The sequence below is a fragment of the Polypterus senegalus genome, chromosome 8, assembly GCF_016835505.1.
Source record: "Polypterus senegalus isolate Bchr_013 chromosome 8, ASM1683550v1, whole genome shotgun sequence".
Classification (NCBI taxonomy): domain Eukaryota; kingdom Metazoa; phylum Chordata; class Cladistia; order Polypteriformes; family Polypteridae; genus Polypterus; species Polypterus senegalus.
In genome coordinates this window covers 105,420,713-105,435,750 of record NC_053161.1, presented here as the reverse complement: position 1 = coordinate 105,435,750, position 15,038 = coordinate 105,420,713, and the positions used below count along the sequence as shown (strand labels likewise).

The window sequence follows — 15,038 nt, the reverse complement described above, 5'->3', positions numbered from 1 at the left end:
CTGTCCAGGGCCTATACTAGCTGGCATAGGTTCCAGCAGACCCCCATGACCCTGCTCAGGACTGCGTGGGTTAGAGAATGACTGACTGTTTAAGCAAACAAGGTGGCACCAACGTTCACAACCCTTTACAGGAAAAGGTCACTTCAGCAAAGGATGCCTCTGTATTTTCTATTCTTTTTTCTGTGAGTGATGAAAAGATATAAAAAAAAATGTATACGTGTATAACTTGCTTTTTGGAAGAGTTCTGTTTAGTCTGATTTTAATTTCAGTTACACTATAGTTGACTCTATATAATACATGCTGAAGTAATATATTTTCTCATTTTATGTTTCAGCATTTCAAAGAAAGTGTGTGCCAGTGCCTGCAGACATACTGTCTCAATTACTCATCTGCTGTGTTTTACCTGGACGCTCTGAAGCAAAGAGAAGACTTCACCACGTACCTGAAAGTACTTACCCTAGTTTCTGACACATTCTTGAAATCTGAAATCAAAGCCTGGTAGCTGCTTCACCTGCCCAGTGTCTCAGCCCGCTGTTTTGTTTTCTCTTTGGCAGTGGTGTGAGCGGAATGAACAGTGCAAGAGGCTGCAACTAGCTGACCTGCTGGTGACTCCGATGCAGAGGTTCACCAGATATCCACTGCTGCTCAAAAACATAGCCAAGAAATGCAGCAGTGATGAGGAGCGAAAATCCCTTCAGTCTGTGGTGGACCTGGTAGAGGGTTCAATAGGTAAGTGGCAGTCTTGGGATCTCTCATGGCTGCCTGTTTGAAGTTATTGTGTTCTGAAAATATATCGTTCAGAGTGAGATAAATTACAAATGAACAAACTGTTGAAAGGTAAAAAGTGAACATAGCAAGCATATATTCTCATGATTTTACACTTCTGTGAGGCTGCCTCTAAATGTGTGGAATGTCAAGCTGCCCAGACAGATGCAACCATGACGTTAATGCTTATACATTGGACTGATGTCATTATCCAAGGCAACTTACAAAGATCAGAATATAGTATGATTGTTTATAACAAGTTTGCATACGTTGACAAGCAGGACAACCTGTCTAAGATGGGTTGAAATCCAAGTAATCAACGCAGACCTCAGTGTTAACGTTTGATGTGTACCATCTAATGCTGGGGTCCTCAATCACAGTCCTGGAGGGCCGCAGTGGCTGCAGGTTTTTGTTCTAACCCGGTTGCTTCATTAGAAAGCAATTCTTGCCAATAATTTAATTTCATGGCTTGTTAGAGCTTTAACTCTGCTATGTCAGGTAATTCTCATATCCTAGATTTCCTTCCCCTTTCTAAGGATATCATCCAAATGATTTGAAGGCTAAAATGGATGAGTAATTCTCAGTCCTTCACTTTTTTCTCTTCACTTTCTTTCCAAGTATTTAATTAAACCCAATAGTGCATGATAAATACACACACAGGTGTAAATGGTAACAAGCTAAATGAAGAAATGCGGGTCTCTTTTGTCATTTGCATGTTACTGCTAATTACGAGCAATTAAAAACCAAGAATACAGCTGTTTACGACTAAAATATGCACTAAGGGTTCAAAATCTTAACGAGCGAGACAACTAAAGTGAAGCAGAAGTGTTACTTGACCGATAAGTGCTTCATATTAAGCAGCTGGGTTGGAGCAAAAACCTGCAGCCACTGAGGCCCTCCCGGACCGTGATTGAGGACCCCTGATCTAATGCATATGTCTCTGTCATATGTCATTTGGTATGAGATTCATAAAAGCAGTGACTTAATCCACCTTAATAAAAGGACAAGTGTCCGTGCGTCTGTCTGGTTGCTATACCTGTTATTACAAAAGATTGAGCATCACAAACATTTTTATTAAAAAAATGCATTGCAGTTGTCATTCCAATAGATGGCGCTACACAAATATTAAGTCATTTGAGATTACACAGTTCATTTGGTGGTAGGAATTGAAAAAGCAACATAAATTCTGCTCTACTATATGACACATTATATCGGACAGGAAAAAAAGGACATGTCGGTGCTATTGTTATCAGCCAGTCATAACCATCGTCGATTGCCCAGATTCACCTTTAAGAATGAGCTCCCTCAATTTTAAAGCTCTGCTGCATAATTTGGCATAACTCATGGTGTACCTTATGTTGTATAATGATAATCACTGGCTCCATTTCAGGGGTACTTCTCTGATGTGAGGTAAGGAAAGGAAGTGCATGAGCTTCAAGTAACATCCATACATTTGTCTTTTTACCAAAGTCACTAAATTTAAGGTAAAGCTGTGAGAACTCAGACACATTGCAGGCAACATCAGGTGCAACACCCCTGATAATCTCAAATCGGTCAGGTCATTACAGAGGAACTTGGACAGCATACAAATTTGGCCAAATTTAAGGCAGATGAAATTTAATGTAAGTAAATGTAAAGTATTATATGTAGGAAGTAAAAATGTTAGGTTTGAATAGAAAATCGAGAGTACACCTAATGAGAAAGATTTAGGAGTCACAGTGGACTCAACACTATCAACTGCCAGACAGTGTTCAGAAGCCATGAAGAAGGCAAACAAAATGTTAGGTTACTACAGCATGATGTGTGGAGTACAAGTCCAAGAAGGATATGCTTTATAATTTTGTATTTATTATAATTTATTATAATTTTTTATTTATGCTTTATAACACACTGATGAGGTCTCATCTGGAGTATTGTGTGCAGTTTCAGTTTCCAGGCTATAAAACAGACATAGCACTGCAAATAAAGTCCAGAGAAGAGTGACTGGGTTAAGTCCAGAGCTGCAGGGGATGAGCTATGAGGAAAGATTAAAAGAGCTGAGCCTTTTCAGTTTAAGCAAAAGATTAATTAGAGGGGACATGATTGAAATGTTTCAAATTAAGAAGGAAATTAGTAGAGTGGATTGAGACTGTTACTTTAAAATGAGTTTATCAAGAACATGGAGACACAGTTGGAAACTTGTTAAGGGTAAATTTCACACAAATGTTAAGAAGTTTTTCTTCACACAGAGAACTGTAGATGCATGGAATAAGCTACTAAGTAATGTGGTAATGTGTTTCTAATAGTGGTTTTATGTGTTGTGCCTGTAAAGAAAATAACTTACTACAATATTTCATAGTAATCCTTTGACCTTTTTAAAGTATAAAAAGTTTTAATGATGAAATTGGCCCTCACAGAATTGCTTCAATGAAGTAATAGGTGGCTACTTAGGAACGCTTTTGATATTAAAGGAAGTGCAGTTAGGACTGGAGCCAAGAGGCATTTCAAAAAAGGGTTGTGGGAATCTACAACAAACGAACAAGTTTTTTAAACTGACAACTTTTAAAAAGTATATGGATTGGGCAATTTAGCTAGCATCTAACAAAACAAGTGGCATGGTCTGGATGGTCCCCTTTCATTTGTCAGACCTCTTAAGTTTGAAAACAGTCACTGAATGTAGATGGAAATAGAAAGCTGCTGTTATTCAGAGTTATTAACGTTTACATTTGCAATGCTAACTGATACTGTATGTACACACAGCTTTTTTCCTGGAAAATCATCATATTAAACATTTGCTTCATCTGAGACTAGATATTTCTTCACTCTCTGTTGATTCTACAGAAGACCTTGATGGAAAAGTAAAGTGGCTCGACAGCTTCCATAAGGTCCAACGACTGCAAGAATTACTCATCTGGTCTCCGGTTTGGGAATGTGATAAAAGACCCTTTATTCCTGATGTAAGTAGCCATCATGAAACAAGAAAGATGCTTAAGAGGCAGGGAGGGTTCAATTTTACCAAAGGATTTGTAGGATATTTAACAAAGAGACATGAAAAGGGGTAAAAGTGAAGGTTATGAATGAAAGTCAAGCTTTATAGAATTGAGAGAGGTAAGAAGAAAGGAAATATTTAGTGTAGAGAAATGAAGATGGCCATAGGCTGAGCTCAAAACATAAGTACAGGACAAAAGGCCAACATCACTGAAAATTGTGGATATGAAAAATTCTTTACTTAAAACATTATTATGGAAAATGGTAATTATGTTAGTTTCTAAAAATGAATACTATACGAACAATTCATCAAATATTACTGTATATATCATGTATTGGGCAGTCACAAGTTACAGGTCAGATCCCGGTCGTCTCCGGTTGTCCGTCGTTCCTGAGCCTGTGTTGATTTTTCTCTGGGTAAGTCAGCGCTCCTCCCATGTGCCAAAGCTGTAGGGGTCAGGTTCACTACAAGAGTGCCATAATGGACTGGCGCCATGTCTCAGTCAGGTTTCTGCCTTGACACTCAACAGTGCTGGTGTAGGTTCCCCCCAACTGTGAAGTGTGTCTGAAGGTGGATGATATCTACAGGCGACCACAGCAGTTAACACTAAGCTACTCCCTTTCTTCTTGGAGTGTGCACTTTCTTACCATGTCTGTGTAGATCCTTCTCGGGGTACTCAGGTTTCTTGTTGAGGTCAAATCACACCAGACATAAAGGATTGTACATTATAGACGGGGGCTACAAATACATTAATAATAACAGTTAGACAGAAGGCTGAAGGAGAGAGAGTGGAAAAAGAAATGAAGGACAGCAACCTCTTGGACCAGGTACCCATTTAGATAGGCCTACACAATAATTGTATAATTGTTTATTTTTTTAAGTAAAAATCTTTGTTGTTCAGTACTGTTGAACCTTTGTGCCCCTACTTACACTCAAGCAGCAAATGCATTTCTGTATTTTCCTGTAATTTTTTTTTATCCATTTACTTACAGTCCCTGAAGTCTCAGTCAAAAGAAGTTTTAGGCACTATACTTTTGTTTAGAGGATTGACATTAAACCCTCCGCTGTACTACATACAGTTAAATACAGGTAAAATTCTGTTACAATGAATATCTTTATAATGAAATATTTATTACATCAAAGTATTTTTATGGTCCTGGCAGCTTCCCCATATGACATGAGTCTATAGAAATCTTGTTACTACAAAGTAATGAAAGTGCCCAAAAGACCTTGAAATGCCTGAATGAATCATCCACAGAGCAGTTAGTTCTGTGGTCGCAGCTCAGTTGTGCACAACAATCCCCAAACAGAAACACTGTAATTTTTTTTTCTTTCTTCGAACTTTCCTCATACTGTTTTTTTTTTTGCCCTTTTTGTTTCCTGCGGTTTTCAGTGATACCTTTTGCTTATTGCTCGTCAACATTTGAAAAACATCCATTGGAATTTAACTTATTGTCACCTTCCTATAGAAATGGCAGACACGAAAAAATGATAACAGTTCATATTAGAAAAAAAAACTTTACATTTTTGCAGCTCTCGATAACAGCAAAAAGAAAAAAGACGTTGCCAGTGAATTCGAATTTCGCCATCGACTTTCTTGAAAGAGCAAAAAAAGTAGAAAAATCTCAGGTTGCAAACGTACGTGAACTGCTGCATTTGAAGACATCGAAAAAGCCGTTTTTATGTGGTTCAGTGATGCACGTTCAAGAAACATTCCTATTAATGCGACACTCATTCAAGAAAATGTGAGGTTTGTAAACTCTCTTGGGACCTCCCCCAACTAGACAGCAAGCCGAAAAGCGCCCCAAAGTGCAATCTCCACATTTGTATGGGCAATAGCAGGCTCACAGATATGCTGCATCTCTCCGCCAAAGTAAACAGAAAAGACCTCGATGGGTGATGTAAGGTTAGGAGCACGTGCAGATAACAGCACCTGCAGATAACAGGATTACTTGATCACTGATATGGCCACGACCCTGCCTGACTGCTGTGTCTGTGTTTAGCAGAGTGGCAGATCACGCTACAATAAACTGTGCCATTCCTGTTTCAAGCTGAATAAAGCTGGTTTTGCTAAAGTACTGAGACTCAGCCTTGTGTTTTGGGGTGTAAGACAGGGACTTATAGCGCGACCCCGATCTTTTATGATTTGCTGCTGCGTCGCTTTACTGCACTGCTGTGAACCTGCTATTGCCCTGCCCCAGCAACGGACAAACAATCTTCCATAGACGCTGCAATCGCACTTCAAGACGCACTTCAGCGTGTCGATCCCGTGGGGTGGGGGTGGGGTCTCAAAATTGTTCAGAAACCTCACAATATGACTGATAACTGTGCTGCCCACAACATGCTTCCACATTCACATAATGTTGACTTTGAATTCCTCCCACCCAGTTGCACAGTAGTGCTTCAGCCATTGGATTTGGGCATCATTCGCACCCTGAAAAGTGTATTATCGCAAGGAAATGCTGAGAAAAATTCTCATCAGCATAACTTGTAGGCAAGAGAAGATTAAAATTAACGGGAAAGAAGCTATTGAAATGATTGCAAACGCCTGGATACAAGTTAAAGAAAGCACTATAGTAACAAATACAGAATCTCATTACAACAAAATATTTTTTAGGTCCCTGGCAGTTCGTTGTAATGGAATTTTACCTGTATTACCACACAATAATACTACACAAACAGCATCAAAGTGGTGTATGGTGTTCCACAATCACTTCAGCTTCATACCATCTTAGAACACACAGCAACAGTGTGTTACAAGCTCTGTGACATCATGGCATCTCAGGTCCTTTCAGCCATAGTGCTCCATGCATGATCTAGTGAGGCAGACCCCTTGAAGAAGCCAGTGATAGCTCAAATCATGAAACTGAACAGTTCCAGGTTTTCTAAGATTCCTTGTTGCCTGTTTTAAAGCTGTCCAAATTATAAGACGTTTTGAGTTTAGTCTGGACGCTCCATAAAGCCTCGGTCACAGTGAGGTGAGGCATTTCCTAAACGTGTCAGTCCATCACTCGAACATCAACGATGTTTACCAACCACAACAAAGAGCATTTAATGTCAATTTCGGTGGTGCAACTGCACACTTCTTGCACCCACTTCATCATCGTCATTTTGAATCCATCCATTTCTAATTGAGGCTGGTAGGGAGCCACAGCCTGTCCTATCAGCACTGAGTACAAGGCAGGGAGCTGCCCAAGATTGACTGCCAGTGCATTGCAGGGCACATTCAGGTAAATTCAGAGTGCTCATTTAACAATGATGTAAAGCTTTGGGATGTGGGAGGAAAATGACAGCACTCAGAAAAAGACCCGCACAGACATTCTACGTTAAGGATATATTCACATGGATTTTGTCTTACAGAGTTTAAAACATTTGGTGAAGCAGAGCAGCCTTGAAAATGTTGTGTCATCCAATCGAAACCTTTTATATGAAGGGCGTCTTGTTTTAGTAGGTAGGTAGGCATTTCTTGAATAAACATTGACCAACAACAGAAAATGTGTTCTTGAAAAGGTGACAATGTAACACCAAGTCTTATTTTTTTTCTTTTTGCAGAAAGTACAAAACTCAGAGACGTCTGTGTATTGCTGTTTGATGTTTTTATTTTAATTACCAAGGTTAAAAGGAGTAAAAAGGTAAGAACCCTAAAGAGATCACACTACCACTTTTTGTAATGCATGCTGCAGTGTTGGCAGTGCCCAAGTGGCATGCTATTTATGTGGCACAGCACCATTTGGCAGTGTCTCTGAGTTTTCTTCCCACGTCTCACAGATGTCCATGTGAGGTTATGTGTTGATACCCTGCAATGAAATGGTTGCCTATCCTAAGACGCTGCCTTGTGATTAATGACACTACAGTAGCAAAAACGGAAAGAAAGAAATAAAGAGCAAGGAAAATCATAAGGGGCGATAAAGAGCAAACAATACATCATGAAGTAAACAACATGATTACAATTCAAAAACAGCACTGCACACAGGTGGCATGAACAGAATCTTATGAAATAAGTGCAGTTACAATCTAAAAGTGCAAAGAAGGGCACATCACAAAAGTGAGACAGTGTGAAGGCCTGCATGGGTACAAGTCCAAATTAGTGAATGGACGAGGGTGTGTTGAAATTATGAAACAATTCTCAAAACTGGCAAGTTTAAAGTTGGGGCTTTACCTTTACTTGCGGCTGTCACTCAGCGTCAGGCTCTGTAAATCTGGGGGCTCATCTATAAAGCTTGTGTACGCACAAAAAGAGGCTTGAAATGTGTAAACACAACTTCCCACGCAAACGTCAGGATTTCTTAAAGAAAACTTGATGAGAGAACATGTGTATATTTTCAACAGCTCTGAGCCATGCGGACACAACATTTCGGAGAAACTGGCAAATGAGGACACCCTTGATCAAGCAGGGAAGTGCCACCAAACCAACTAAATGATGACTTCTTCATAGAGTAATGTGTGTTGACATGACAAACATGTTATGCCTCAAAACCGATGAATATGATGTGCAGACTCCATTTTAGTTCCCTTATAAGAGGGCCAATGCTGTGCATTTGCACGGAAGAACTTTTTAGGTGTTTCATCAGTTTATGTCAGCTAAATGTTGTCACTTCTCAGGGAAGTGCCCAAAAGGTCAGGAATAGCTCAGCCAAGCATCACTCCATCACGCTCACTGGTGGGGGGAACATAGTTAAAACAGCATTTTTACCAACAGAAAAAGGCAATTTCCAGCAGCGTCTGGTTCTCCCAATGCTATCAGATTGCGCTTCTGCATTCATATTAGAATAAGGACATCTCGCGAGAATGAAGCTGCTTTTTTCAACCGCGAACTGTTACATTCCATGAACGTACAAGTCATTTGTGTTGTCAAGATGAGACTGATAAACATCACATCTCCATTGTCTGGTGTAACCTGTCAGTAATTTATTTTGAGGCAGACATGGTGGTAGTGTATGCGGTAGCTGACTCATTAAATGTGCCAGGCATTAGCAGCTACCCGCTCAGATTCTGGGGCCTTCTGCCTTTCCAGACCCCCAGAACACAGAAGACAGGTGCTTTAAAGCCATACATGATCTGTTGAGGAGTAAGACTGCTCTACCAGCCAGTGAACATCTGCACCATATGTATTAGGTTGATTAGCATCATGGCGTGGTTACGAACATACATTTACAAGGCAATTGTGATTTATAAATGGTATTTTAAATAGAAATGTGCGTACGCCAGGCTTTATAAATCTGCTTTAGTTTTTTTCTGGGGTGTAAGCGTTTCCCTCTCTTTTTTGGTCTGTGCATATTTTCACAGTCGGATCAATGCAATGCCTTTTTATTTATATATATACTAGCAAAATACCCGCACTTCGCAGTGCCAAACTCTATTCTATCCCGGACCATCTCATCTTCATTTGCATAAGCACAGTCCTTCACCAGCAATTTTAACTCTGTTATAAAGTGATCAAAAGTCTCATTTATATCCTGCGTCTTCTCATTAAACTTGTATCTCACGAAAATCGTATTCGTCTTAGGCATGACAAATGCCGTGTAGTGGCAGCGTGTCTATTGGATTGCTGGTGATGGACGGCCTTATATGGGCAGGCACTGAATTACATGGGTATGGGGGACACAATATAGGCAGGCAGCCAACTACGTGGGAGGTGTGGTGATGGGTGACGTAACTCCGCCTCACACAGCGACTGAGCTGCAGGCTATGGCCGTATATATGTACATAAGTAGGCTCCAGTTATGACCGTTACGCATCGAATTTCAAAATGAAACCTGCCTAACTTTTGTAAGTAAGCTGTAAGGAATGAGCCTGCCAAATTTCAGCCTTCTACCTACACGCGAAGTTGGAGAATTAGTGATGAGTCAGTCAGTCAGTCAGTGAGGGCTTTGCCTTTTATTAGTATATATATATATATATATATATATATATATATATATATATATATATATATATATATATATATATATAATAACTTGTAAATATATGTAATAAATAAGAAGGTGTTAGCAGTAAATGATTTCAAAAGGCAGCAGACTACTTGGAATTATCACTTCACTGTGGGATTGTGACTAAATGAAAACATTTTTACCATAATGCACTAGAAGTGGTCAGAAATTAGTAATTGATTTTTTTTTATTATTATTATTAATTTTATTAGAATCCATACAAAGCAATCAAGTTTTTACAAAAAGAAAAATTGAGTTAAGAACAGATCGATCCCCACCCCTGAGAGAGAGAGCAAGCCAAACGGTGTAAAATGTAAGGCTTGTAAAAATACCTAAATCAACAAATTCTCTGTGCTTTATAAAATCATTTCAAAATATTACTGATTAGATCCTGCCATGTTTTGAAAAAAGTCTGTACAGATCTTTTAACTGAGTATTTGATTTTTTCCAATTTCAAATAGTATAACACATCGGTTTCCCACTGACTTAAAAGAGGAGAGTTTGGGTTCTTCCAGTTTATCAGAATAAGTCTGCGTGCCAACAGTGTAGTGAATGCAATCACAATTTGTTTGTCTTTCTCCACTTTAAGACCCTCTGGAAGAACCCCAAACACAGCTGTTAATGGGTTAGGAGGGATTGTGAGTCCAAGGCTGTCTGAGAGGTAATTAAAAATTTTTGTCCAGAATGATGCTAATTTGGTGCAGGCCCAGAACATGTGACCCAGTGAGGCTGGGACTTGATTGCAACGTTCGCAGGTTGGATCATGTCCTGGAAACATTTTGGAGAGTTTTAGTCGAGACAGATGTGCTCGATATATAATTTTGAGTTGTATAATTGTATGCTTTGCGCATATGGAGCTCGAGTGAATTCTCTGCATTGCTACTTTCCACTCCTTTTCTGATATATTAATTGAGAGATCTTTTTCCCAGTGTCCTCTTGGATCTTTGAAAGGAAGGGATTGTAAAATGATTTTATATATTGTAGAGATGGAGTCTGAGTCCTAGAGATTGAGCAATATTTTTTCCAGCATGGATGAGGGTGCAAGATGAGGAAAATCTGGAAGGTTCTGTTTAACAAAGTTCCTGATTTGAAGATAGTGAAAGAAATGTGTAGCTGGAATGTAAATTAGTAATTGATTTCAATATGCCATTCTTTTAAATGTGACAGGTCAGGTTTCACGTACAGTGCGCCTTTGTAGCATGAACATGTGTAGAGTGAGTGATTTGTGCTGATAACTGGACTGACCATCCTGAAAAATTCATGCAAAATTTGAGTCTATGCCAGTAGCATCAGGTTTAAAGCAGGAACTCTCCACGTACTGGCCACTCGTCCATCTCACGGCCTTGTTTCCTCTTCAATAAGAAAAAACAGCAGTTGTACAACAAACCCAATCATTTTGATGGATTAAGGAGCCTCATCTGAATGTGGTTGCTCTAAATAATCAGGCCTGAGACAGCATTTTGGTGCAGGGGCTAGCGCTAATCCTTCACAATTTCAAGAAGACCTGGGTGAGAATCCCACTTTGGTCATGGGCTGTGCACCATCTGCATATTTTGACCACAGTCTGTAGCGCGTGAATGTCAGGGTTCAGTGTGAGTGAGTGTGTGACTTCCCTGGTCTCCCATCCAGGGCTGATTCCTGCTTCATGTCTCATTCTTCTGGGATTTGCTCCATCCGTTGTGTCCCTGAGCTCAATTAAAAAGATTCAGGAAACGGATGTAAGGATGGATTCATATGTTTGGCAAAGAGGGGCTTTCATTGTTTAACATGTGTGACAATCCTGCAAGCCAACCAAATGCACCCGCCTAGCACCTGTTGTTTGTTGCAACTTGTCACCCTGAAGACCACCGAGGATGGTGTGCTGAACAGGGTAAGATGAAAACTTCAGTGGCATAATGAGCAGATAAAAAATATTTCACATACCTTTAAAAAGGCTGAAACTGAAGCACAGTAATCCAAGAAACAGGTAGAAAGTTAGAATATAAAAAGACAGACAAACACTGGCGACATTTCTAAAAAAGTTAATAAAAAGAATAAATAAGTATGGGTCAAAACCCCTAAAAATGACAACTCAGGAAACAAAGCAACAGAAAACGCGGTGCACAGTGTGTGAATGGCGAGCCAACGCCAGGCTCCTCCTTTTATTTCCCTCATCCCTCCTGTCATGTGACAGCTACTTTATTAGTGTCGCATGGTTACAGATCCTGCAAGCAGTGTGTGATCAGAGTCCCGTTAGTGTTCCAGCATTGGCCGATTCTTCTACTGTGGCCCTATGGACTACCAATAAATCAGTAATGGAGAACACATATGCATATCACAAGTAGATGGATGCTTTATGCACAGATACTGTAACAATTGGCAGATTTTATTTATTTTTGTAGCTATTCCTGGACAGATTTTCAATAAATATGTGTCCAATTATGGGTTTTGAACTTCAAGAGATCTGAAAGTAACATTTGGTTTTTCATTTTACGGTGAAATGAAAAAGTAATGAATATTTACTGCCGTGCCGCAAAAGCATATTAGTTTTATTAAAAGCGTTACTATCCCAGAACCACCCAGGAACGCACCACATGTGTAGTCAGCAGAAAGTCCGTATAAAAAAGCAATACACACATCCCTTTTGTCTCCAAGTGTCAAATTCTTGTTAAGACTTCCTAATATTTAAATTGCTGTTTTCCTTAGGCCTTGTGTTTTGAACTTGACGATTGATCGGCCTGCATTCTTTGGTATCGATGTTGACATGAACTCCTGGCTACTTTCATATCTTCTGACCACTTTCATAAAAAAAAATACAGTACAGTCAGTACAGATCCACAATTTACAAACAAATGTCAAGCTGCCTTGTACTTCACAGCAGCATCGCACAGAACTGTCACTTTTTGTGGCACACAATTAGGCGCTGTGTGTGAAAGACTGTCGCTGTTCCACTCCGATTCTTTCTTTTTGAACACTGACTGCTGGGAACTGAAGTCCTCTCAGTGGCACGGCCACAGGTTCATCCCAATAATGAGCTTGTTTACTGAGTCACAATAGATAGTGACAGTGTCCTCTAAGATTAGACTAATGAGACGAATGGCATCACCTTCCACTTTTTACAATCCATAAGAAACATCTGTAAAACAGGAAATATGAACTGGGAATAAGATGTAGCTAGAGTGATACTACTCCAGGCTGAACACACTCTTCATAATTAATCCTCGCCGTATGTTTCAAAGCAGTTAAGCCCCCCTATGTTAAATAGTGCCTTCCCCTGCCTGTGAAGAGCCTTTTTCTTACAAATTCCAAAATGGACACTGAGCAATTTATAACACACTTTTATTATTAATGTTGATTTTAATGAATTCTGGGAATCCACAGGATTCATCATGGGGCCCCAGTCCTCCTGTGTATTGGAGTGTAGGGAAAGATTAAAGCCAGACAGTAGGCTTTTGATGGAGCGCAGACAACGCCCCCCTTCCTGCTAATGCCACTTGAATGCCAACTGATCTCAAGGAGAATCTCAGAGGGGGCCCGGAGTGTGGACATCAGTGCACTCTCACAGACCTGCCTGCACTCTCATACTTTTGCACAACCTGTATGGCTGTATTGATCTTTTTTATGAAATGCTTTTTTAGATTGGCCACTGACTTGTTTATTTTCATTTTCCCAGAGATCTACTGGCTCTGAGCTTGGCACTTTACGTCTTCAGACCAATCAAGAGTTGCAGAATCTCTTCAAAGAAGGTTGCACGCTCACAGTCCTGGACCAGCCGCTTTCACTGGACAGGGTGGCAGTAAAATCAGTCGACCAACTGAATGCATCAGGTGGGCCAAGCAGGCTGTGCTCTGTCACTTCTCAGTGCCCTCTACACTTCTGGACCGTTTACGATGTAAATGTTCGGATGTCTGCTGTTTCATGTTCACCAAGTGAAACCTGCTTAGTGAGTCTGGCATCTGCCTTTTTCAGTGTTTCATGGCACTGTTTATTCAGCTGATCTTTGACTGCTCCTACGGTCACTTGGGTGGCTTGGAGGTTCCAGCGTGTAGCTTTGGTGCCAAAGGTGAACAGCTGCAATGTTGTGTTGGGAGTGCTGTCCATGATTTTCTTATGGTTTTACACCTTAACATTACATACACTATCTATGCACTTTGACCTCACTTCTCACAGCAAAGGATTTAAAGGGTGCCATGTCTAAAAGATTGCACAAGTCTAAAAGTTTAAACACAAACTGAAAAGCTTTCAAAACATACACAGGACAAAAGTGACAGCAGATTCAGTTCTTGGTGGCAGTTGAACAGATAACTTTTTGTCTGAGGTGTGCAGTCACTCACCTCTGCAGCTCTGGCATACTGAATGTGTGCCCTACAGACGCTCACTATTACTTTAGACTGAAATTACTGAACATGCCTTCTGGCAAATCATGTTTACCTTACACTCCACAACAAAATGACTGTCTGTTTTGACTCGGTCAACCATCAAATAAAAGACACAAACAAATGGGCTGCAGCAAACACTGCTTGGTTGCCCGTGGTTTTGCAGTTACAGGGAGTCACAACAAACATATAAAAATCCTTAATTATCCCTAACCTGGCACCAGAACAGGAAGGAGCTGGCACAGAGGTCTACAACAAAGACAATCTGGTGGGCTTTTCGGCCTTCTTTGTTTTTTCATTTCGTATCGTTTACCTGGCAGTCAGATTTAGTTTCAAGGATCTAAGATGGCTTCCACATTAAGCACTGTAGGGGGCATGCAGGAACAGGACTCAAACATTTTCTTTGATGTGACTGACCATCGTCATTTAGTGGGGTTTGTGGTGAAGGGGCTTAGGTTTTAAAGGTACTCTTGTCTGAACACCACACTACATACGGAAACCCTGAAATTACTATGAATATTTCAGTTGATCATTCTCTCGGGTTAGCAGAAATGTATTATGAAATATGACCCATTCCAGCCTGTGGACCCTTCTTCAGGTACTTCTAAGAGAGGGTGTGGAGGGGCCCTGTAGGGGACTTGTTCCTGCCTTGTACCCAAAGCTGCTGGCAAAGCCTCCTGCACCTTGGCACTGAATCAAGTGGGTTTGATATTGGAACTCTCCTGCTGCAAACATCTCCATGATGCTCTCCACCCACAGCGCCCTTGTTTTTGGCTGGTCCTTGCTGTTCGGTAAATTAGAAGTGGACTAGCAGTACGACTGCTCAACAGATCAGTTTACTAACTCAAAGACAATGTCATTTTTGTCAACTCAGTTGTCATAGATTTTTCTCTTTTTTTTATGATTTTGTGTTATTGACATGCCACACTTAAGGGAGTTTAACAGCCTGGTTCTTTCTGGATATTTTATAACAGAGGGCCATATTTACAGTGGCTTTCTTATCGACTAAAGTCAGATGCT

The 15,038-nt window shown here is 40.3% G+C and overlaps 1 protein-coding gene across 1 annotated transcript in view; it reads left to right on the top strand.

Moving 5' to 3' along the window:
* Positions 1 to 15,038, top strand: part of plekhg7 (pleckstrin homology domain containing, family G (with RhoGef domain) member 7) — a 90,955-nt gene that overhangs the window by 69,353 nt on the left and 6,564 nt on the right. The window contains exons 9-14 of the mRNA XM_039761547.1: positions 335 to 448; positions 555 to 729; positions 3,586 to 3,701; positions 7,094 to 7,184; positions 7,286 to 7,365; positions 13,316 to 13,469. Coding sequence (XP_039617481.1) covers positions 335 to 448; positions 555 to 729; positions 3,586 to 3,701; positions 7,094 to 7,184; positions 7,286 to 7,365; positions 13,316 to 13,469 — 730 coding nt within the window. The remainder of the gene's footprint in view (positions 1 to 334; positions 449 to 554; positions 730 to 3,585; positions 3,702 to 7,093; positions 7,185 to 7,285; positions 7,366 to 13,315; positions 13,470 to 15,038) is intronic.